The 23,873-nt window shown below is 34.6% G+C and overlaps 1 protein-coding gene across 2 annotated transcripts; it reads right to left on the minus strand.

Moving 5' to 3' along the window:
• Positions 1-1,716: 1,716 nt before the first annotated feature.
• LOC114282753 (type I inositol polyphosphate 5-phosphatase 4) lies at positions 1,717-6,707 on the minus strand. 2 transcript variants are annotated; one of them, XM_082907347.1, is made up of 15 exons: positions 6,036-6,707; positions 5,824-5,911; positions 5,366-5,434; positions 5,120-5,207; positions 4,932-5,036; positions 4,219-4,840; positions 3,948-4,141; positions 3,656-3,764; positions 3,373-3,521; positions 3,014-3,260; positions 2,865-2,926; positions 2,692-2,775; positions 2,292-2,347; positions 2,058-2,141; positions 1,717-1,931 (listed from the first exon to the last, which is right to left on the minus strand). In XM_082907347.1, the coding sequence occupies exons 1-10, from the start codon at positions 6,063-6,065 to the stop codon at positions 3,035-3,037; spliced, it is 1,680 nt and encodes a 559-aa protein (XP_082763473.1). In that variant the 5' UTR covers positions 6,066-6,707; the 3' UTR covers positions 1,717-1,931; positions 2,058-2,141; positions 2,292-2,347; positions 2,692-2,775; positions 2,865-2,926; positions 3,014-3,034. The 2 variants fall into 2 exon arrangements, with proteins under 2 accessions (XP_082763473.1, XP_082763472.1); XM_082907346.1 differs by lacking the exon at positions 6,036-6,707 and having other exon boundaries at positions 5,824-6,009.
• Positions 6,708-23,873: the final 17,166 nt, after the last annotated feature.

Genomic DNA, 23,873 nt, shown 5'->3' on the forward strand with positions numbered 1-23,873 from the left:
AATGTTATATAAATAATTTCTTTTAACAAACGGATCATGTCAAGTAATAATCAAGATTAATACTTGACATCTTAGTTAGTAACGTTATAAATAGTAATAAGAAAAATGTTGCATAAATATTTTCTTTTAACGAACTAATTATGTCAAGTAACAATCAAGATTTGGAACTTTAAATGGGTTCATTTGGGTTGACTATTTTAATGATTTATTTTTTGAATTTTTAAAAACTAAAATAATGATCTAATAAAAATTGCTAAAATACTACATAACATTTGAATTTTTAATGGATGACAAATAACTACATAAATTTTTAACTTTTTAAATAAAAATTATGTTTTTTAACTTGTTCCCAAATACTCCTAGATAATAAATAAATAAAAAAAACTTACTGCAACATCAATTTAAGAAAAAAAAATGACTTTTTCATAGATGACAAATAACTAAATAATTTTTTTACTTTTTTAAGAAAAATTAAGTTGTTTAACTTGTTTCCAAATACTATTAGATAATAAAATAACTAATTGCAACATCAATTTAACTAAAAAAATTATTTATATAACATTACTATATTCTGACATTATTGATATGAAGATTGGGGACCCCGCACTCATTAGTTACTTCTTCAACCATTTCAGCCTTTCACTATCTTTGATGTAAAAAAATGACAAGAGTTTTTTTGGGTATGTAACATCACACGGTTACAGTTTTCTTGGAGACGTCAGCATTGCGCCGTTTCTTAAAAATTATAAATACATCTCAATTATTTATTTATAATACTATAGTGACACATGATGTATAAAATAAGGATATTTTAAAAAATTAGTTAAAAGTTACTTTTTAAACTTTTTTTATTGTTTCATGTGAGAAGTGATATAATTTAAAATAAATTAAAAATTAATTTTTAACTTTTTTTAATGTATTGACAAAACACGCCATAGTCTCACATATCAATATCATGAGTGAGTATTGAACACTTTCTTCGCGATGTACGCAGCAACAGCTACAGTCATGAATAACTAAAAACAGTGGAGAAAGTTGCCTACCCCATCATTATAGTTTTTAAATATTTTCAAATATTACCTGCATTAAGAGCTTGGAAATAATAAATTTTACTCATATTTCAACAAAAATAATCTAAAATTTTCCCTCCATTGTTTTCTATTGTCCTTCAATTTAATTTTAATTTTCTCCTCTCTCTATCTCTTTTCTCATATAGAAAAAATTTGCTTCCGATATACTTACTGAACAAAAATTCTGACTTCAACTCTACATGTGGGTATGAACGTTGAATTCTAGGGATCGATTACATTCATTCCAACAATAAAAGGTGACATTTTGAAAGAAAAAGAAAAATTAAAAGAACAAAATGCCAAGAAATTCCAAAAAGAACATTGCACAGATAGAGAGGTGAATCTAAGATATATATATATATATATATATATATTGTAATTTTATTCAAATAAAAAAGAGCAAAGCTGCAATATGCTTTATTCAGAGCTTTCACCTTTTTTTTGAACAGTATCAAGTAACCATGAGGTCCCTCTCTTAAGAAACCACCTTGGAGAGAGAAAAGAAAAGAAAATTGATATTGTAGCTGTCAAGGCCATCAAGAAAATTACCCTCCTTTTTTCTCATCTTTTCAGTGAAATCATTCACAGCAACAGCCAAGAAAAAAAAAAAAAAAAAAAGGAAAAAAACAAAGCTTCATATCCATCATAGCTTCAACTTCAACTCTTTTTCACTTGTATTATATATAATGAACACCCATCAACATCTCCATCATTCTCTACATTCAATATAAAATAATACAAAGAATATCCTAGATTTTTTTATTCTTCCAGGTACAAAACAATCTCTAATTTTCACTTTATTTTTATTTAAAATAATTTTGGTTAAATTTATTGGCTCTTCTAGACATAACGGTGCTCATCCTGCAAAACCATTAAGTAAAAAAAAAGTTAGACAGCAGATAAAGTAAAATTTTGTATAGTGTCATTAAACTCATAAAGTGATATCATTACAAACAATGCGAAGAATAATAAATTAGTCTTTTTTACCTAATTACAATGCACTATTTTTCTCTGATTAGGAGACTTTCAATTTTCCCTCTTCTTGGGTAGGAGGACTTGACTAACAAGGTTCTGGCGATGAAAAGAATCGTGAGAACAGCCGAGTTAGTAGTAGTTATCAGAAAAAATTACAACAGGTGGTAAGAATTTCTGAAAATCGTAAAAATAATCGTAAGGCAAACCTAAGAGGGAAAAAAAGAAAAAAAGAAAAAGCCAAACAACCTTTGGAGTGCAGGCAACCAAACATCTCTATCATCAACGGAGTTTCATTCTGCAATCTGCCAACGGGGGACCAAATGACAAGGGGAAAAAAAAGTAAGACCAAGCAACAGATCTTTAATAGAGAAAGGCTTGATTTACAACAACACTTTCAGAAAAATATGGCAAGAGTACTGCTCTTTTATTGTAAAAGTTGAATTCAAAATAGCCCACAGTTTTATTAAATGCCCGGAAAAAAAGAGTCAAGCGTTCTGTTTTGTGCAAATGGTAGATCCCATGGCCATGGACCGCAAAATATGCACTTATTGATCGGTCATTGTCACCAATTCGATAAAAAAGAACTTTTTTTCTTTTTTTCTTTTTGGTTAAAAAAATGAAGAATTCAGAGAAGTTGAGTGATCACCTTATTGAAAGAGGAGTCAAGATCAGGTCGAATTGATGGGAAAAATTGAATTTCTCTCATGGGTTTCGGAATTTGCCTCAAATCCTGTTAATAGTCCACAAGAACCTATTTCAATTGAAAGGAGGAAGGAATCAAAAGGAACTTTATTCAATCAAAAAGAAATTCAGTAGTACCATTCTGAAGCACTAAAACTGCTTTTGTATCTTGGTGAACAAAAAACAGATCGTTCCTTGCCCTACAGAACAAAAGAGAATAATCTTAAAAGCGAAATCATCAAAAACCAGGTACGGAGCGAAGATAGGGAGAGAGAGTGAGATCTTACCTTAAAATGTGGATTCATTCCTTAATAGAAATTAAGGCCATTGTATCCAAGCGACTGTGGCAATAATTCCTCAACCTCAATCCTAGAACTAGAACAACCGATACCTTTCTTGGTTCGACTACGATTAATAGACTCAACCTCAGCCAAAAATATGCTATAGACTGGTCTGTGATCCGAGAATCTTGACTCTCCACGAACATAAGATGTTTGATAAAGGCCTCGACCATACCACAATATCCGATCACACCTTCACATAAAAAAATAGCTAATTAGTACTCAAATCAGTTTTTGAGCCACTTGTGTGGATTCAAATTCCTCGCTCTTTTTAATTTATCAATTAAATGAATAAAACAGATTACCATGCAGGTGTTCTTCTCTTCTCTTTAGGGTGCATATCATCCCCCGCATACCTGTCTGAATTATTTGAGTACTTGTAAGTGGGAGGGAAGTAAATCTTTCCTTCATTCCATCCCTCAAAAACACGTCCCTGTCTCTGCTCTATTCGAAGCTGCACAGAAAAACCATCAAAGTTTCAAAGAAAATGCAAAAGCAAAAAATATATATCATATATATACATATATATTAAAAAAAAAAAAAAGGAGACAATATATCAAAGTTCCTTGCAAGACTTCATTGACATGCCTGGTCATTTTCTAGCAACGCCCTCCAGTTGCGCATCTCAACAAGAGCCTTTGCGTAACGATAAGAGAGTGCAATCCGGTAATTCAAATCCCCAAGCCAAATAATTCGACTACATCAACACAAACATGTCTTAGCACTTTGATCATAATAAGCTAAAGAGTATTTTTTCACCCAAATAGTCTTTTTTGAAAAGAAAAAAAATCAAAGAAAAAAACTCAGAACAGTGGCTGACTAGAAAAAATAGAGAATGATTGAGATAACAAGTTCAGAATTGAGTAAATGAGGTCCTTACTCGTGCCCGAGGATTGTTTGAGGTGAATTCTCGTCCTTCATACCATGAACACGTGGAAACCTTGTCTTCCTAAGAATTTCCATGACATCAGAGTTTCTTCGCAGCTCATCACCCTCCTTCTGCCCAGATGTCAAATGACTACAAATGAAGCAGAAGCTTGTTTTGTGCAACGACATGCTAATTGAAATCGAACCCTGCAAAACACAAGTGAATAAGATTTCTTCTTTTTGCATTCAAATTTCAAGAAATTTCTCATAAAGCAACAATGTACCTTGTTTCCAAGATAGCCCATCAATCCTCTTCCAACACAAGAAACTTTCATGTTGCGAACATCGTCTCTTAGATCACTCTTTACCCACACTGTAAGGAATATCCCAACCATTTGCTTACTAGCAACCAAGCTATATCTTGATTGCCCCGGCTGTCTTTCTCTGTCCTCCATTGAAATAGACCCACTGTATGAGATTGGCGAGTAGTACGTGATACCTGGCGAATCTCCACCCCCATTCTCGTCATCTGATGAACCCCATCTAAAATTTGGATCATAATCACTTGTTCTGTTCCCAAAGATAACACGATCACAAACACTGTATCGACGATCAAGTCGGGGATGTGGCATTGACATCTCATTATCCATCATTCTCATGCTGCGACTCAAGGACTGAAATGAGCGATGATTGAAGAAAGATGAGGCCTCTTGTCTTGTTGATCCCTCAAAGTCTGAATCTAGTTCCACAATAGGATCAGGAATTGGTGAAGGTGTGTGGCAGCCACCACTTGTGCCAGGAAGACTGTTTAAAGTCTTTCGGATGAGTGATAGCCATTTTCTAGCTGGGCCATTGTCTTCTGTGCCCAAAACATTACCGGCATTTAGAGGAACAATTTCTTGAAACCTGAATTGCCAAAAGAACAATTGAATATTGCAAAAGATTCATAGTCAAAAGGAAGAAAAAGTGCAACGAATTTTGATTAATTAAAACTCACCCAAGAACATAAATGTCAGCGGGAGGCGAGGCATGAATCCAATCTTCAAGATTCAAATAACTTGGGGGAGATTTGCCAGCCACATTCCATGTAGCCACGAAGATCCTGAATATTAAAGGGAAAACAATAAAAATCAACCAAGTCACAGAAACAAGTAAATACATTCAATTGATAAGAATAAAACACACCTATAATTATGCACATCTATAACTTGGGAAGCCTCTGGATCATTCTTACCGCGCCGGACTCGATCAGAGTTCCTCCTACTGGATCTATCTGTTCTTCCATTTCAGAAGAGAGCAAAAATTAGACAAATTAGAAGGTGGAGAAAAAAAAAATCAAAAAATAATTTCTCAATTTCTTTAATTTTTAATGTGATTAAGGTGGCTAAGTATAGTGTGGTCCATAGGGATACTAATTATCTGATGCTGAACCTGCTTTGCTTTTCTTGATAGTGCATGCCTCCCTCTCTGAGAAATTGTTCTTCCATTCTTCATCACCACCTGAAAAAAGAAAACGAAAGCATAAAGTTGTTAAAGCTGTGGTCTTCCCACTATTACTGCATCAATTGATTGCATATATAAACACAAAACAACAAAAACAATGTACATGGAAACCAAAAACAATTTTGAAAACCAGAAAGAAAAAGAAAACAAAGAATAGAACTTGAGCTTTCAAATAAAAGGGCAGAAGAGAACCCCATTAAAATCCAAAATGTTTTGGTACAACACAAACAGTGATTGATGCAGACCAAGAAACAGCAAGTCAGTGAAGAAGTTGCAGAGAAAATCCCTTTTTTTTTTTTGTTTCTTCATATAAAAGCTGAGATTCCCAATTTCGGAACCCTAAATTAGATTTGTATCATATAGATTAAAACAGGAAAAAGATGAACCTCCGTATACGACATCGTCAGCATGGAAGTCCTCTGTTTTGCTCTTGATATTGAGCCATTTCTTGACCAGGGTCTTGGGCCATGAAAGCTTCACCAACACCACAAAAGTCAGCAATCTCATACAACACAATGCAGAAGAGAAGCAAATCAATCAGAGTAGAATCTTTCGAGTTTTTTTTTTTTTGTTCTTCTTTCTCATTTGCCAAACAAACCTTGCTTTTCTTGGAGTTCACATCTCTCATTGTTCCACAACTTCACATAGAGATATCGCTGATGTACAGAAAAAGGGTATTGAAAAACTATCAATTGACCCTTCTGGGTTCTGCTCAGAATGTGATGAAACTATACCAAATTATTGAAACAGAAGATCTCTCTATAGAATAGAAGGGCCAAGAACAGAGAAAATAAACTCTATTCACTAGTCTTAAAGAGAGAGAATGGAGTACTCTGTTTCTTCAGGTGACAAAGAGAAGAAGAAGAAAATCCCAGTTACTTGGCATTTCGGTTTCTGGGTATGCAAATCGAAAGAACCCTCTAACTTGGGGGGTTTAATTTGTCTTTCTCTTGTATGTATATTTGAGATAAAAACATGGGATAGAAGAAAGAAACAGAGAAATTCAAAGGGTAACGAACAGAGAGGGACAACACTGATGCGTGAAAGTAATACTAGGAGATTCTGATATGTTTTTTAGAACAAGACAATGTAGGAGACAAAGAAAGAGAGAGAGAGTGGGGGATGTTTGAGAGAGAAAATAAGAGGGGGGATGGGTCTTCTCTCTCCTGAGACACGTTCCGAGTACAGCAAAGTATCGAATTTGAAGAGAATAAAGTGCAGGGGAGCTCTCTCACTCTCTCTCTCGGCTTTTTACCCCAAATCCAAGGCTGACCCAGTTTTGGGAGAGGGGCAATGGATATATTTGGTCACCCAAACAACACTCAAAACTGCCCCCCTCTCTCTCTCTCCAAAACTTCTGCCCGCGGTCAGCAAGGTAAAAATTGATCTAAAATCCAATCACTACCCATCTTCCCATTGGCCTTCTAATGAGAGCAAAAGAAGATATATATATATATATATATATTTAAATACAAGAAGGAAATGTGTGGAGAGTTTGTTTTTTTCTTCTCTGCTTCTTGTTTAATTTGTCAATATTAGAACAAAGATATGCAACAGTTATGAACTGTTGAGGCCAAGAAACTTATAGGGATTTCCTCTGTTGAAAAAAGAAAAAAAAAAAAAAACTGTTCACTGATTTCCTAATCTTGTAGGGGATGCAGTGTGGGTATGTTTGCACTTGCAGGGAATGTTTATATTGAATTTTTTTGTATGGGTCTAAACACTGTTTCTCCAACATGGGTTATTGGAGTTTGACATCTATAGCTTTCTAGGGTAAGATAACATGGAATTTTTGCATGAGCAATGGCTATTTCTCCAATGTAGATTTTTGGGGTTTGAAAAATTTTCTTAGAATATTTAGGGCTCAAACATTCACATTCTCATGCTAATGCATCTTAGAACAATGTGTTTGTTTGTTGAGAAAAAATGTTGGTTCTTTTGACCCATCTAGATTGGTGTCTATTGGAGCCAAGGCTGGTCCCCAAATTTTAGGGCTCAAACATTCACATTCTCATGCTAATGCATATTGGAGCAATGTGTTTGTTTGTTGAGAAAAATTTCTTTTGACCCAATCTAGACATCTAGACTAATGTCTATTGGTGCCAACGCATTGGTCCCCAAATTTTAGGGTTTCTTTTTTCTTCTCCTCTTTAGATTGTTATTTAATTTACTATAGAACTTGTATTTATGCATAGGTAAAAGTGATATTTTGTGCTTGGGAATTATTCTCGATTCGAAAAAATACTTATTTACATTGATGTAGGATCTTGTTAGGCTATTTGAAGTCCCTAGTCTTAGTTCAACTCAACCCACAACCAATGCGGCCTCCTAGGGTTTGGGACATCTATCTATTTTTGAAATACTTTTTCTAAACTTGAACAAAGTAATTTCTTGAATTAAGCTCTCATGGCTCAAGATTTTAATTGACTAATCTTAATTCACATGCCACATGTGGGAGACCGTGTCTGGCTCTTTCATATTAGACTTAATTTTTTAAAATTTCAATGAACTTAGCAATCAAGTAGTGCATTAGTTTATGTGTTCTAAGATTAAACTAATGGAGTTGACGGCAGAACACTCCAAAGAAGCCCTAGTCCCAATCTACCAAATGGGAATCCCTAACAAACCCCATACAACCCACTACCATAGTGAAGCTTCCACCAGCATTCTAGCCACTGGGGTCCCAACTTAGGCTCTCAAGACTTGTCTCTTCATCCTAGTTGGCCAAGGAATAGTTCCTATTACTCTTGACATGGTGTTTTATTAGTGTGCTTAGATCATCGCTAATGATTTATTAAATTCATCATTAAATTTAAATTTAATAAATAAATTATTTTTTACGCCTTTAATGGTTTATCAAATTTATTATTAAATTTAGGATTTCTCTTTTCTTTCATTAAACTGAGGAATAATGTGTCTTTTATTAAATCATTATTTATTGTCGTTGGATTGTTACCACCAAATAACCACCTCAAAGTAAAAATTTGTAAAAAAATTACGCTGGCTGGTCAATTGGTGATTTGATGAAATTACAAAACCCTCCGTTAAAACATTTGATATTAAAATAAATTTCTACTCAAATTTAAAAAAAAAAATTGATACACCATTAGAGAGGGCCTTTGAGCATCTTGTGTGATGTGTTCAAACACATGCTACGGTCTAAATTTGATGAGCTCTTTTGAAAAAATCATTTCCAATGGCCTACCATCTCTTTTTTAAATTATAGTACTGTTGGAATTTAAAAAAACAAAAATCTTTATCTTTTTTAATGATATTTTGTTTAGCATTTTAATAAAAAATGACATTTGCACAATTGGATCAGAATTGTAAATTTTATCATATTCTGAAAGGGTCATGCTCCGGAGCTCTAATTAGAGCTGCAACAGTGCAACTCTAATGAGCTGTCACCTATATAAAAAAAAAAAAAAGTGAAGTAAAAGACAAAAAAGAGGGAAGAAAAAGACAAATTAAAGATGAGCATCTCCAATGCACTAGGTATATAATACTTGTTAGTTAAAATGCCTAGTGTGATTCACTTTTTTCAATTCCAATGCACTAGGCATATGATTAGGCATTTTGGCTCAACTCATATTCACTAGCTACATGTAGCTAGCCTTTAACGCTAGGCAAAATGTATTCAATCATTAGGATCATTTCCCTCCATCTTTGTTGTTGACGTGGCATTCTATAAAATTAATAGTATTTGGATAAATAGCTAAAATAAAGAGCATGGTTGGAGTAAAAACATAAAACAATTGATAGGCAAAATAAAATATATATTTTATAGTAATATTTAGATAGGTAAAATGCCTACTACCATTGGAGATGCTCCAACTCATTTTTTATTCTGAAATTGTATCATGTCAAATTTGACATTAGCATTATCAGGTTCACAACATTAGGTTCACAACATTAGGGTAAAATGCTAATAGATTTTAATAGTTAAATTTAACTTCTATTCAGTCTTATTAAAATTGTCACTAAAAATAATTTTTTGTGATAATTTTTTATATGTCGTTAAAAATTAACAGTTAATGACTTTTTATCACGATTTTTATAAATTATTACTAAAACTTATAATTTGTAATGTTTTTCTATGATAAATTTTTCAATTTGTTTCTAAAAATAAAAAATTAGTGACTTTTTTGTGACGATTTTTTAAACTGTTGCTAAAATTTGTAATTAGTAACATTTTTTGTGATAAATTTTTTAAACCATCGTTAAAAATTAACAATTAGTGATATTTTTTAATAATATCTAATAAAAAATATCATTAATATCCTTAGAGTTAAAAGAGTAATCACTAACAGATTGATTTAATTGAAAGATCTCATATAATTGATTTTTTGAGTTATCATCGATTTGGAGTTAATTAACTTTATCTTTGAGTTTTTGTTTTTCTTTGCATTTATTAGAATAATGACCTTTTTTACCACAGTTATAACAGGTAATATCTTTATTGGATTTAGATTTTGGATGTGATTTAGATTTATAATATTTCTTTTTGGGTTTAATATAAAATTTATCATTTGATTTGGAAGGTGAATAGTTCTTTTTGTATTTATTAGAATATATTGAATATTTACCTGGTTGTCAAAATTCTCTTCCTGATTTTCTTACCCGGAAATTTTTACGGGGGGTAAGGGATGAGTGCTACTCCACATATTCCATACCAAGTTATGTTGCCATCTGTTGCTTACTGTCTTGTTAATTCTGATTAATCATTCTCCTTTCTTGTTTAATTACTCTGTTGACAGTCATCTTAATCTGTCAAAAATTCTATCTGTGTCTTTCCATCTAACTAAGTCACCCACTTTTGTAAAAAAGAAATTAATGAATTATTAAAAAATAGAATCATTAGCCCAAATAAATCACCTTGGTCCTGTCCTACTTTTTATGTTAATAAAAATGCTGAATTAGAGCGAGGTGTCCCTCAACTAGTCATCAATTATAAACCATTAAATGCTGTTTTAGAATGGATTCGTTATCTTATCCCTAATAAAAAAAGATTTGATTAAAAGACTTAATCAAGTTGTTATTTTTAGTAAATTTGATTTAAAAAGTGGTTTTTGGCAAATTCAAATTGACCCTAAAGATAGATACAAAACTGCTTTTACTACACCTTTTGGTCATTATGAATGGAACGTAATGTCGTTTGGATTAAAAAAGAGTGCTGCTATTAGCACCTGCCAAAATTCTTTGGACCCCCCATTTTATAATTTTTTTTATTACAATTATACCCTAAAGTAAAATTACATTAAAAGACATTATGAAATGGAACACCTACCTATCAATAATAACTAATACTCTATAATATTGGACACCCACCCACACCCCCAGCCCCACCTCCAACTCCAACTCCAACTATACGTATTTCATGTTTGTAAACCCTAAACCTATTACTTTTCATAACCAATTAACATAAACCCTAAATCTATTATTTTTCATAATCATCTTAAATCCTGAATGTGTCATCTTCATCACCATCATCAACGCTATTGAACTTGAAAGTTTTGTTTCAAGTATAACGTATACTTCATCACTTATTTCACTGTGTAGAGCAATGGAGGACGAGGACAACATTCTCGGTCGTTTATCTGTCTTGTATTAACATTCTCGGTCATTTTCGGTCGTTCTTGTTTCGTTCGAGCTGTTCGGTACTGGTTTGCTGACTGTTACAATTATGTTCGGTAACACAGTACTGAACATAATTCTTTCGTTCAATACATAAGTTCCGAACATTAATACAGATAGTCAGTTATGTAATTTTCTTTGTTAAACTAACTTAGAATGGAAAAGAGTGAATTGAAATGGATTTAAGTTATGTATTTTGAATGGATTTAATTCATGTTATTTTAAGTTGTGAATTAGAATGGATTCAAGTTACACCGTGATGAACAAATTTTGTTCGGACATATAGTGCTGACAGGATCATTATTGTTTGATAAAAAAGTTCTGAACAAAATACATTTTTTCGGCTACACAGTGGTGAACAAATTGGATGGGTGTGCTTTTCATTGTGAAAATATGGAGATTAGTTTTCTATTCTGAAAATATTATGAAAATATTATGGAGATTAGTTTTCCATATATATATATATATATATATACATTGTTTTCTATTCCTACAATTCGCATCAATCTTCACTTTCTCATCTAAATTTCCCAATCAATGGCAAATTCTAAAGAGACCCACGTCGTCGAAATCCTAATCGACGAAGAACACCAACCCCACAAGTAAATGCATTGTGTTTTCAGGAACCACTTTTTAGATATGGTTAATGTTGGAGAGAGAAGAGAGAGAAAAAACTAGGGTTTTGAAGGGGTTTTGAAAGAGAGAGAGAGAAAATAGAGAGAAGAGAGAGAAAATCTTCACTTTCTCATATGAACAAAAGGGGTTTTGAGAGAGAGAGAAAAGAGAGAGAAGAGACATCACTGATGATGAGAGAGAGAGAGAAGAGAGGGAATTGGAATGGATTCAGGTGGGTGTGCATTTCATTGTGAATATGGGTAGATTTGGTAATAAGTGGGGTGTGCAAAAAAATATTATTAAAATTTAGGGTTTAGAATTGGGGTCCAAAGAAATGGGGGGTCTAAAGAATTTTGATAGGTGCTAATAGCAGCACTCTTAAAAAATGCTCCTAGTGAATTTCAAAACATAATGAATGACATATTTAACCCATTTAGCCATTTTTCTATTGTCTACATAGATGATATATTAATTTTTTCAACATCAATTAATGAACATCGAAAACATTTAACTGCTTTCTTTTATACCATTAAAAGTCATGGTTTAGTCATATATGCTCCTAAAATTAAATTGTTTCAAACTAAAGTTAGATTTTTAGGTTATGATATTCATTACAATATTATTTTACCATTTAGTCGCTTTATTGAGTTTGCGTCTAAGTTTCCTGATGAATTCTTGATAAAACCCAATTACAAAGGTTTTTAGGTTCTCTCAATTACATTGCTGAATTCTATAAAGACCTTAGGAAAGTCTGTCAACCTCTGTTTGATAGGTTGAAGGATAATGCTCCTCCTTGGTCTTTTGTTCATACTGCTATTGTTAAACAAGTCAAACAATATGTTAAGTCTCTTCCTTGCCTTGATATTCCTACTGATAATTCCTTCAAAATTATTCAAACTAATGCTTCTGATATTGGTTATGGTGGTATTCTCCTCCAGAAAGTCACTCCTCAATCATCTGAACAAATTGTTCGTTATCACTCTGGTGTCTGGAATAAAGCACAATTAAATTATAGTACTATTAAAAAAGAAATTTTATCTACTGTTTTATGTATTAGCAAATTTCAAGATGATATTTTAAATCAAAAATTTTTACTTCGTGTTGACTGTAAATCTGCTAAATATGTTTTGGAAAAAGATGTTAAAAATCTTGCTAGTAAGCAAATTTTTGCTCGTTGGCAATCTATTTTAAGTATTTTTTATTTTGATATTGAATATTTACCTGGTTGTCAAAATTCCCTTTCTGATTTTCTTACCTGGGAATTTTTACAGGGGGTAAGGGATGAGTGCTACTCCACATATTCCATACCTTAAAACCCAAATTACCCATTACAAAACCCTGATACACCAAGTTAATTACTGCATTAACTGCCTCAAATTGGCCAGAAAAACTACTAAGCGTGCTCAGTATATCACTTACCATCAGATTCAAGCTCGTCGCAATTTACTTACTGATTACATTAACTGTTTAGATTATTACCAGAACAATTTAGATCTTCTTTCTGGTTGTTAATCTCTGCTACTAATTACTATTTCATATCTACAAATGTCTCGCCCAAGGCCTCCTTCAAAGGCTTTGGTCCCAATGGTCTCCAATCCATCTAATCAACCTATTCAGCCTCCCTCTTTAGACTTCATGACTAATTACCAACCCATTGAAATGATTAACCGTTACCAAGTTCTTGGTAACATTCCTAGACCTAATTACTCTTCTGCTTTGGCCACAGATCCTTTTGCTTCTCCTAGTCAAGCAGTTTCAATTACTCCATTTCCTGCTAATCCAATCAGGTCTGCTCAATCTGATTATGTTAAATCAACTTCTACTAACCTATTCTTCAAAGAACCTAGTCACCCCAAGAGTCAAACTCTAAATGATCTTGCTAAATCCTATTTTGGATCTGGATGTCATTTTACCCTTTCACATCCAGATAAAACAACTACCTATTACAAAGATATCCTGATCCATCACTAATCAGTTTTGATTAAACCCATTTATGATCGAAACTTTGCTAGCAAGGTTTTGTATCATTCTATTTACATTCACAATATTGTCTCCCTAGCTGAATGGGGTCCTCCTTATCAGTTTCGTGAATTACTTGGTCATTCTATTCCATACAATTACCATGATTACATTGATGCTTGGTTCAAGGTCTTCTTGTACCAAAATGAAACTTTCAGTCACTCCTGGTTCATTTAATTTGATCAAAAATTCAAATCAGAATTACCTTCTTGGTTTCTGAGATGGTGGACTCATTATGGTGCCATTTCAGATATCTTTCCTGATATTCTGATTGATCAAATCAATTATTTTTCTACTATTTTCCCATTTACTCCTCATCAAAGGACATTTCCATTATTGCTAATTTTTATATCTAAGTATAAAATCCCTTGGATATTCAAATGACATTATGGTATTGTTGATAACATAATTATCCGTCAGCATTCTGTTAAATAGTCGGATAAATTCACAGTGCCTCGCATTGTGGAAATTGTCCAAGCAGAATTCCCATCTGATCAACTTGCTCCTACTCCTGCAATGGTCAAAGCCCAGCAGAACCCAACTGCTTCAATCAGTCATGGAAGCCCAAGCCTTCCTCCAGTCAATCTTGGAAGCCCCTCATCTAGTGGCTCCAAGCCCAAATCAACAAAAATCAAGACTGATAAATCCAAGTCCAAAGTTGTAGCTGCTCAGCCGGCCCAATCAAAGCTCAAATCAAAGTCTAAGTCCAAGGCTAAGCCCATTTCACCTCCTACTCAACCCAAAGTCAAACCCAAGAATAAGCCCAAGTCATCCAGAGATAAATTACTCCAGTTAGCCCACAAACTTGTGGATCAAGCTGAAGCCCAATCAACCTCCAGTTCAGAGGGTTCAAAAGAAGGTTCAGAAAGTTCGCATTCTTCTGAAGAATCAACTAATCAATTTTTGGGTCCAGAGTTTCAAGATGCTCAGCATCTATTTGCCTAATCAACATAGGATTCTATGTAGATACAAATTAGCTTCAATCAATACTCTTTTGAGAAAAGCTGCCAATTTGTATTTATATTGATTCCTTTAATCACATGTTCCACCGAAAGCATGAATAGTAAAAGTTACTGTTCACTTTTACTGTTCATCAATCAACTTTTGTTAAAGCTGCTCAACTGTTCAATCAATCAGCCGAAAGCAACCGACAGCTCTGCTCAGTCTTCAATGCTGCCAGCTGCCTTCTATCAATCAACCAATTCATATGCTGCATAGTTATTTTTTTTTCTATATATTATAATCAAATGTATTCATCTAGTAGTCTTCGTTTTGAAAAAACCCTGAGAGCTCTGAGTGACAATCAAACCTTTCTGTTTGTAACCTAATTAAGATCCTTGCAGTTACACCAATTGTAAATTGTAAGTTATTTTCTATAGTTTAATTGCAAATTTTTATATTAAATGATTTTGGTTAATTAGTGCATTCCAATTTTGTTGTTCAATTTTAATCATATTTGATTTCGTAATCCATTTTCTTCATTCTGTTTGCTACTTCCGCAACTGAAATAGCCTCACCATCTAAGAATAAAGGTCTTACTGTTCTAAATCAACAACCTATAGATACTGTTTCTAATCACTCTGAAACTGATTCTACTGATAATGAAATAAATCAATTAGCCCAGCAATTTCAACACTCCTCAGTCATCTGAACAAATTTTTCGTTATCACTCTGGTGTCTGGAATAAAGCAGAATTAAATTATAGTACTATTAAAAAAGAAATTTTATGAAGAAGGTTCAGAAAGTTCGCATTCTTCTGAAGAATCAACTAATCAATTTTTGGGTCCAGAGTTTCAAGATGCTCAGGATCTATTTGCCTAATCAACCTAGGATTCTATATAGATACAAATTAGTTTCAATCAATACTCTTTTGAGAAAAGCTATCAATTTGTATTTATATTGATTTCTTTAATCACATGTTCCACCGAAAGCATGAATAGTAAAAGTTACTGTTCACTTTTACTGTTCATCAATCAACTTTTGTTAAAGCTGCTCAACTGTTCAATCAATCAGTCGAAAACAACCGACAACTCTGCCCAGTCTTCAATGCTGCCAGCTGCCTTCGATCAATCAACCAATTCATATGCTTCATAGTTATTTTCTTTTCTATATATTGTAATCAAATGTATTCATCCAGTAGTCCTCGTTTTGAAAAAACCTTGAGAGCTCTGCGTGACAATCAAACCTTTATGTTTGTAACCTAATTAAGATCCTTGCAGTTACAACAATACCATAATGCCATTTGAATATCTAAGGGATTTTATACTTAGATATAAAAATTAGCAATAATGGAAATGTCCTTTGATAAGGAGTAAATGGGAAAACAGTAGAAAAATAATTGATTTGATCAATCAGACTATCAGGAAAGATATCTGAAATGGCACCATAATGAGTCCACCATCTCAGAAACCAAGAAGGTAATTCTGATTTGAATTTTTGATCAAATTAAATGAACCAGGAGTGACTGGAAGTTTCATTTTGGTACAAGAAGACCTTGAACCAAGCATCAATGTAATCATGGTAATTGTATGGAATAGAATGACCAGGTAATTCATGAAGTTGATAAGGAAGACCCCATTCAGCTAGGGAGACAATATTGTGAATGTAAATAGAATGATACAAAACCTTGCTAGCAAAGTTTCGATCATAAATGGATTTAATCAAAACTGATTGGTGATGGATCAGGATATCTTTGTAATAGGTAATTGTTTTATCTGGATGTGAAAGGGTAAAATGGCATCCAGATCCAAAATAAGATTTAGCAAGATCATTAAGAGTTTGACTCTTGGGGTGACTAGGTTCTTTGAAGAACAGGTTAGTAGAAGTTGATTTAACATAATCAGATCGAGCAGACCTGATTGGATTAGCAGGAAATTGAGTAATTGAAACTGCTTGACTAGAAGAAGTAAAAGGATCTGTGGCCAAAGCAGAAGAGTAATTAGGTCTAGGAATGTTACCAAGAACTTGGTAACGGTTAATCATTTCAATGGGTTGATAATTAGTCATGAAGTCTAAAGAGGGAGGCTGAATAGGTTGATTAGATGGATTGGAGATCATTGGGACCAAAGCCTTCGAAGGAGGCCTTGGGCGAGACATCTGTAGATATGAAATAGTAATTAGTAGTAGAGATTAACAACCAGAAAGAAGATCTAAATAGTTCTGGTAATAATCTAAACAATTAATGTAATCAGCAAGTAAATTGCGACGAGCTTGAATCTGATGGTAAGTGATATACTGAACACGTTTAGTAGTTTTTTTGGCTAATTTGAGGCGGTTAATGCGGTAATTAACTTGGTGTATCAGGGTTTTGTAATGGGTAATTTGGGTTTTAAGGTATGGAATATGTGGAGTAGCACTCATCCCTTACCCCCTTGTAAAAATTCCCGGGTAAGAAAATCAGGAAGGGAATTTTGACAACCAGGTAAATATTCAATATCAAAATCAAAAATACTTAAAATAGATTGCCAAAGAGAAAAAATTTGCTTACTAGCAAGATTTTTAACATCTTTTTCCAAAACATATTTAGCAGATTTACAGTCAACACGATGGTTTGATTGGTTAAAGAATAAATATGGTTTAGCAGAGTTAGAATGCTCCTAGTGAATTTCAAACCTTTCTATTTGTAACCTAATTAAGATCCTTGCAATTACAACAATTATAAATTGTAAGTTATTTTCTATAGTTTAATTACAAAGTTTTATATTAAATGATTTTGGTTAATTAGTGCATTCCAATTTTGTTGTTCAATTTTAATTACAATTTTGCATTCCAATTCTATAGTTTAATTACAAAGTTTTATATTAAATGATTTTGGTTAATTAGTGCATTCCAATTTTGTTGTTCAATTTTAATCATATTTGATTTCGTAATCCATCTTTAGGGTAATAAAATTGGTAATAAATTAGTGATATTTTTTAATAATATCTAATAAAAAATGTCATTAATTATTATAAGATTTATTAGTGTGGGAATGTACTTTCTGAGTACCAACGCGTGGCCAAGGTGACGCCGACGTGTCAGCCGAGGTGCCACGTGTCCTGGTTGTTATGCCGAGGTCATCTCGGATAGGCCGAGGTTACCTCCGAAGATATCGGAATCCGAGATAAGCGGATGAGGGACAATGTAACAACCCTCATACTGTTTACCGATTAATGACTGATTAACTACTAATTACTGTTAACCGAAACTGATTATGACTGATAGTTAAACTGATTAAAGTACTGAATTGACTGACCGAAATTGAAACTGAATTGAATGAATACATCTGTTTGAATTGCATTCTATTTGTTGATTGTTTATTTTATCTGTTCATGTTTGAGCGTTTAATTGAAGGCCTTATCGGCGGCCGAATTAGTAACCGATTGATGTTTTATGAGCGTCATAATTAATGTAATTTTATGGTATATTTATTTGAAAATTGATTAGGTATGATTAGATTAGATTAAAATAAGCTAATTAAAGAGTTAGGCTTAATTACCTTAATGCCACTTAAGTGGCCCACTACTTGAATCATCTTTGAGCCTCATTACACTCATTCATACACATTCCATCAGCTCATTCCTTAGACTCAACCGACCAAGATAGAGAGTGAGAGAGAATTGAGTGGATCTTGAGTTCATTGGTAGAATTGCTTGAAGATTGAAGTGTGGATTGTTAATTTGAACCTCTAGACTTGCATTCAAGGAACCTAGGTATGAATTTCATCCTTTTGACTTGTGTTTAAGTTGATTCATGCATGGTTCATGTCCAATTGTAGAGCTAAGTCATGAATTGGTTCATTAATGGTGAATTGAAGCCCAATCTTTGCATGCATGGTAGTATTGTTGGATTTTGAGTTGTTTTCATGGCAAAATGTTACATGCATGTTCATGTCTTGAGTGTAGTCCATGATTTCATCATGTTTTGAAAAGAATTGGCTCTTTAGAGCATCAAATCGAAGCTTTGAAATGGTTTGAATTCATGCATGTTTGCATGTTCATCTTGTGCTTGAAAAATGGTTTAAATTGAGTTTGAATTAAACACCCTTGGGCTTTGAAACATGTTATTCTATGTGTTTATAAATGTTTTCCAGAAAATGGGCCCAAGAGGATTGGTTTTGATGCTTTTGAGCTTGGTTTTGAACCTGGAGCTCGAATCTGGGATTTCCAGATTTCAGTCGTCCGCTCGAGCGGGGGGAAGTGCCGCTCGAGCAGGAAAATCGAGCTTCCAGCATCTTACACTGTTTTACAGTCCGCTCGAGCGGAGGATTGGGCGCTCGAGCGGAGTCATGTCTCAAGCTCGAGCGGGCGTCGAGCGGGGATTTCACCCATCCAGTACTTTTACAGTACGCTCGAGCGGGAAAGTTTACGCTCGAGCGTGTACCTTTGTTTGCCTGTACGCTCGAGCGGGGAAACCTGCGCTCGAGCGGGACTCTTTTTCTGAAAATCCTGAAAATGCTTTTAAATGTGCATCTTTGCATCCTCATCCCATTCTAGGCATTCTTAGGCCTAGTTTAAGGCATCTTGTTGAGGATATAGATGTAGAACACACCGAGGCATTAGGGATTAAGTTGTTATCTTTCCCAACTGTGTAGCTTAGTGTGTTCAATCTGTTAACTGTGTAGGGTTGGCGACTGGGGAGACACGCTCTAGCATACTATAGGCCGAACTCTGTGAGTAACGATTGTGTAAAGATATGTTCACAAATGATTATTTTCTGAACAACTGAACTGTACTGTTTTCTGAACTGATTACTGTTAACTGAATGAATGTATGTCCTATATTCTGAACTGTATTGTGGCATCCTTAGCACCTACTGTTTACTGTTACTGTTACAGAGATCTCTGTCGGTTCCCTTGTTGGAACCACTACTGTTTACTGACTGATGGCCATCATTACTGTTCGGTCTTCTAGACCTACTGTTTACTGTTATGCTAACGGATGTACCACATATGACTGTTTACTGTACTGAACAACTGAATGATTGATTGAAATGAACTGTTTTCATACTGTAAGGACATTCATTCTTAACCTCTTTACGCATTATGTTATTCACTGGGCTTTAGCTCACGGCTCATATATATATGTAGGTGTACAGGCACCAGACCGCGGCTAGGAGCGTCAGGATTCCTCCAGTTTTGTCAAGCCAGCCTATGTGCCTCACTGCGAGGTTCCGAGCCTAACCGTTAAGGCTTAGGGGTGTTTTAGATTTTCCCCTTCTGTACTGTCTTACCGTTCTGTATAGACTGTCAACTGTTTACTGTACTGTTATCAGGGATTAAGTCCCTGTACTGTGTGATTGTAAATGTTGTGCATACTGTTCTATACTGTTTATGTATAAATGTATGAGAAGTCTTTTTGCATACAGACTGTCACAGCTCATTGGGCACTGTTTATTTACTGTATTGGCTTCCGCCATGCCCTGTACTCTGTTTTACTGTACTACTGTCCTGCAGGCCTTCGGTAATCTCGGATTACTGGCCGGTTACGGTGCTAAACCCATAGGGCCGGGTTTGGGTCGTAACAGACAAGAGTCCTAGAATGAGAGAAGACTTCAGTTTGTATTAAAATAAGACTCTTAGAGAGTTTATCCTAATCTTACTGGGAGTCCAAGATTAGCAGTAATCCTGAGTCCATGGAAGTTAGGCTTCTATTGGGACTAGGTTTATGTTGACTATAAAAGAGAGGCACCCCCATGGGTCTAAGGTATGCTTTTGATACTCAAGCTTGTGAGTTTAGCACTTGATTTATCTTTGAGAGATATACTGACTTGATCATCGGAGTGCCCCCGGGTAGACGAACCACCGCCGGAATCTTCTCTTTCTATTGCAGGTCAGCCAGGTGCCATCTATTCTGCCGGTGCTCTCCAGCTGGTTACTAAGCGGGTAGTGTGGTCAGAAAATCACTCACACAATTTGGCACCGTCTGTGGGAAAGAAAGAATAATAGATGGCCAATGAAAGAAAGAAGAATAGATGGCCAATGACGGACAGAATGATCAGATTGGAGACAACGCTCCTGCTGGAAGTGGGAGACCTATCAACCTCGACGTTGAAAGGGGCAATCGCATCACAGAAACTCGTGACCAGAGTCACGGAGTGAAAGATGCCGGCCCGAAAGGTGACGCACCAAAGCTAACAGATCGAAGCGGATACTACAACGAAGATGACCTACAAGTATGGAATGATAGATACCTGCGGAGGAACGAAGACCTTTCCAGAATGGATGCAAAGATAGGGGGTATGAGTGCTCCCAAGGAGATAACATTCAAGTATAAAAGAACTCATCCTAAGTGAGCAGATCCCGGATTCCAGATCCTGGATCCCGGATCCTAGAAGACATGATCTCGGCCTAGATGAGTAGGTCCGAGAAGAGAAGAGCTCAACCTGAGTGAGCAGATCCAAGATTCTAGCAGACAAGATCTCGGCACTTAAGTCCGAGAAAAGAAGAGCTCAGTGAGCAGATCTCAGATCCTAGAAGATAAAAAAAGAAAACACACAAGGTTGGACTGCAGTTGGCCAAGTTGAAGACCTTTTATAAGGTTCGCAAAGGAGTATGTGGAAGCCATGCAAGGGGCAGAGAGAAGAAGAATATGTTTACCACTTGTTAAAATTCGTAGCAATTTACAAGTTTGTTAAACCGATATGATGTTTACCACTTGTTGAAATTTGTGGACAATTTACAAGTTGAAGTTAAACGGAAATCATTGTTTAACACTTGTTAAAATTTGTAGACAATTTACAAGTTGAAGTTAAACCGAAATCATTGTTTAACACTTGTTGAAATTTGTGGACAATTTACAATTTGAAGTTAAACCCAGATTATTGTTTAAACACTTATTGAAATTTGTAGCAATTTACAAGTTGAGTTAAACCAATATAATGTTCAACACTTGTTAAAAGTTTACAAGTTAAGTTAAACCGATGTGATATTTAACACTTGTTGAAATTCTATGTGAATTTACAAGTTGAACTTAAACCGAGATGATATTTAACACTTGTTGAAATTCTGTGTGAATTTACAAGTTGAAGTTAAACCGAGATGATATTTAACACTTGTTGAAATTCTGTGTGAATTTACAAGTTGAAGTTAAACCGATGTCATATTTAACACTTGTTGAAATTATGTCTGAATTTACAAGTTTAAGTTAAACCAATGTGATATTTAACACTTGTTGAAATTCTGTGTGAATTTACAAGTTGAAGTTAAACCGAGATGATGTTTAACACTTGTTGAAATTCTATGTGAATTTACAAGTTGAAGTTAAACCGAGGTCATATTTAACACTTGTTAAAATTCTGTGTGAATTTACAAGTTGAAGTTAAACCGATGTGATATTTAACACTTGTTGAAATTCTGTGTGAATTTACAAGTTGAAGTTAAACCGAGGTTGTATCGGAAGAAGATTGGTTTAAACACTTGTTGAAATTCTTTGTGAATTTACAAGTTATAGTTAAACCGAGGTCGTATCGAAAGGAAGATGGTTTAACACTTGTTGAAATTTTGAGAAAAATTTACAAGCTGAAGTTAAGCCGAGGTTATGATAAAGGATGATGGTTAAAACACTTGTTGAAATTTTTGAGAAAAATTTACAAGTTAAAGTCAAGCTTAAGCAATATCTGCGTACTTGCCGAGACTACCAGGTTGTCAAAACTTGAAATATGAAAAACTGAAGTCTTGATAGAAGACATTGAGAAAATGATAAGTCCTAAGCAACACTTGTGAAAATATTTGTTACAATATTTTCAAGTGTTAGGACAAGGCCGAGATGAACAAGATTAGAAGTTGTGACAGAGGTATTTTACCCGAAGAGATTGCACAGTCAAGGTGTACTTTGAAGACATGCAAATTATTCTAAGTGTAGAATCATACAAGAGCAGAAAAAAGAAGACATTCATTCAAAGAAGAAATTAGATAAATGCATTTAAAGAAGAAAAAAGGCACTTCAGCCTGAATATTGAAAAATAAATTATTTAGACTACAAAAATGGCACGTCGGCCGGATTAAAAGCATACAGAGAAGGACAAAGTACAAGGCACAAGGTACAAGGAGTAAAATAAGGAAACAAAACTACTCGGCATCAATGGCAGGATATAGAAGACAATTGGGAAAACTTCTCAGCAGCCTTCTCGGCCTCGAGCTCAGTATCGATCTCCCGAAGAGTTTGATCAAAGCTCTTTTCAGCGATTGGCACCTCGGAGTTTGAAGGCAAGGATTGAAAGCAAGAATCTGGAAAAAGACACAGAAAATAGAAACAAGAATGTAATTCGTAATCAAGAATGGTGATGAAGCTATCAGGAAATCAAGACAAAAAGATTGCGCAGGTGTGTCAAGCCAAGAACAGTGGCAGAAATCAACAGATGTGTGAACAGTGTGTATTCAAGAAGATGATTTGGAAATAACGGGTAAAACAGCAATGGTGATTAACAATGACGCAGAGCTTCTTGGAAAGCAACAAGAAATAAAACCAGGAGGAACAGTGGCTTACCAGAAAGACGGAAGCCGGAATGAGAATTGCTGAAGTATGACGACGGATGCGAAAGTGACAGAATGACATAAAGCTTCACCGGAGGAGAGGAATAAAAACAGTTGCAGAGCTTGAAAGCTTGGAACAATGATGGATTTAAGCAAAAGAGCTAGAAAGAGAAAAAGCCAGAGGATTGAATGAAAAAAGAAAAAAATCAGAGTCAAGAAGACGACAAAGTTCAAGAATAAAGCCAAGTGCACAGACACTAAGTAAGTATGTGAAGAACAAGAAAGTAATGACCCAGACACGATGCTAGCAACAGAAAGCGGATATGGCAAGAACAGTGCCAGGCGTTCAAACAATTCAAAACTTGAAAACAGACGAAAATAAAAGACAACAGAGGGCAAGTAAACGGATTCAGAAGAGTTATGAAATATTGAGCTTAATAAAAAAGTTTATGAACCTACCAAGAGAAATGAACGCCGATATGAAGATCGCCGGAGTCAAATAGATGACTGGAAGTTGGGAACCCACCAAAGAATGTGAGTAGAGCAGTTGCAAAGCTCTTGGAGTTTACTAATTAATGGAACAAGAACCTCGGCTAGGAGGTGTGATCTCGAGCAGCTTGGAAAGCATAAAGCTTGATACTTGACAGAAGTGGATAGTAAAGTCCAGGGAACTTTGAGGTCGGCGAGTTTGATCTCGGACAGAGGGACACAGATGAA

Source organism: Camellia sinensis, chromosome 14 (genome assembly GCF_055761805.1).
Source record: "Camellia sinensis isolate YWXY chromosome 14, ASM5576180v1, whole genome shotgun sequence".
Taxonomy (NCBI): domain Eukaryota; kingdom Viridiplantae; phylum Streptophyta; class Magnoliopsida; order Ericales; family Theaceae; genus Camellia; species Camellia sinensis.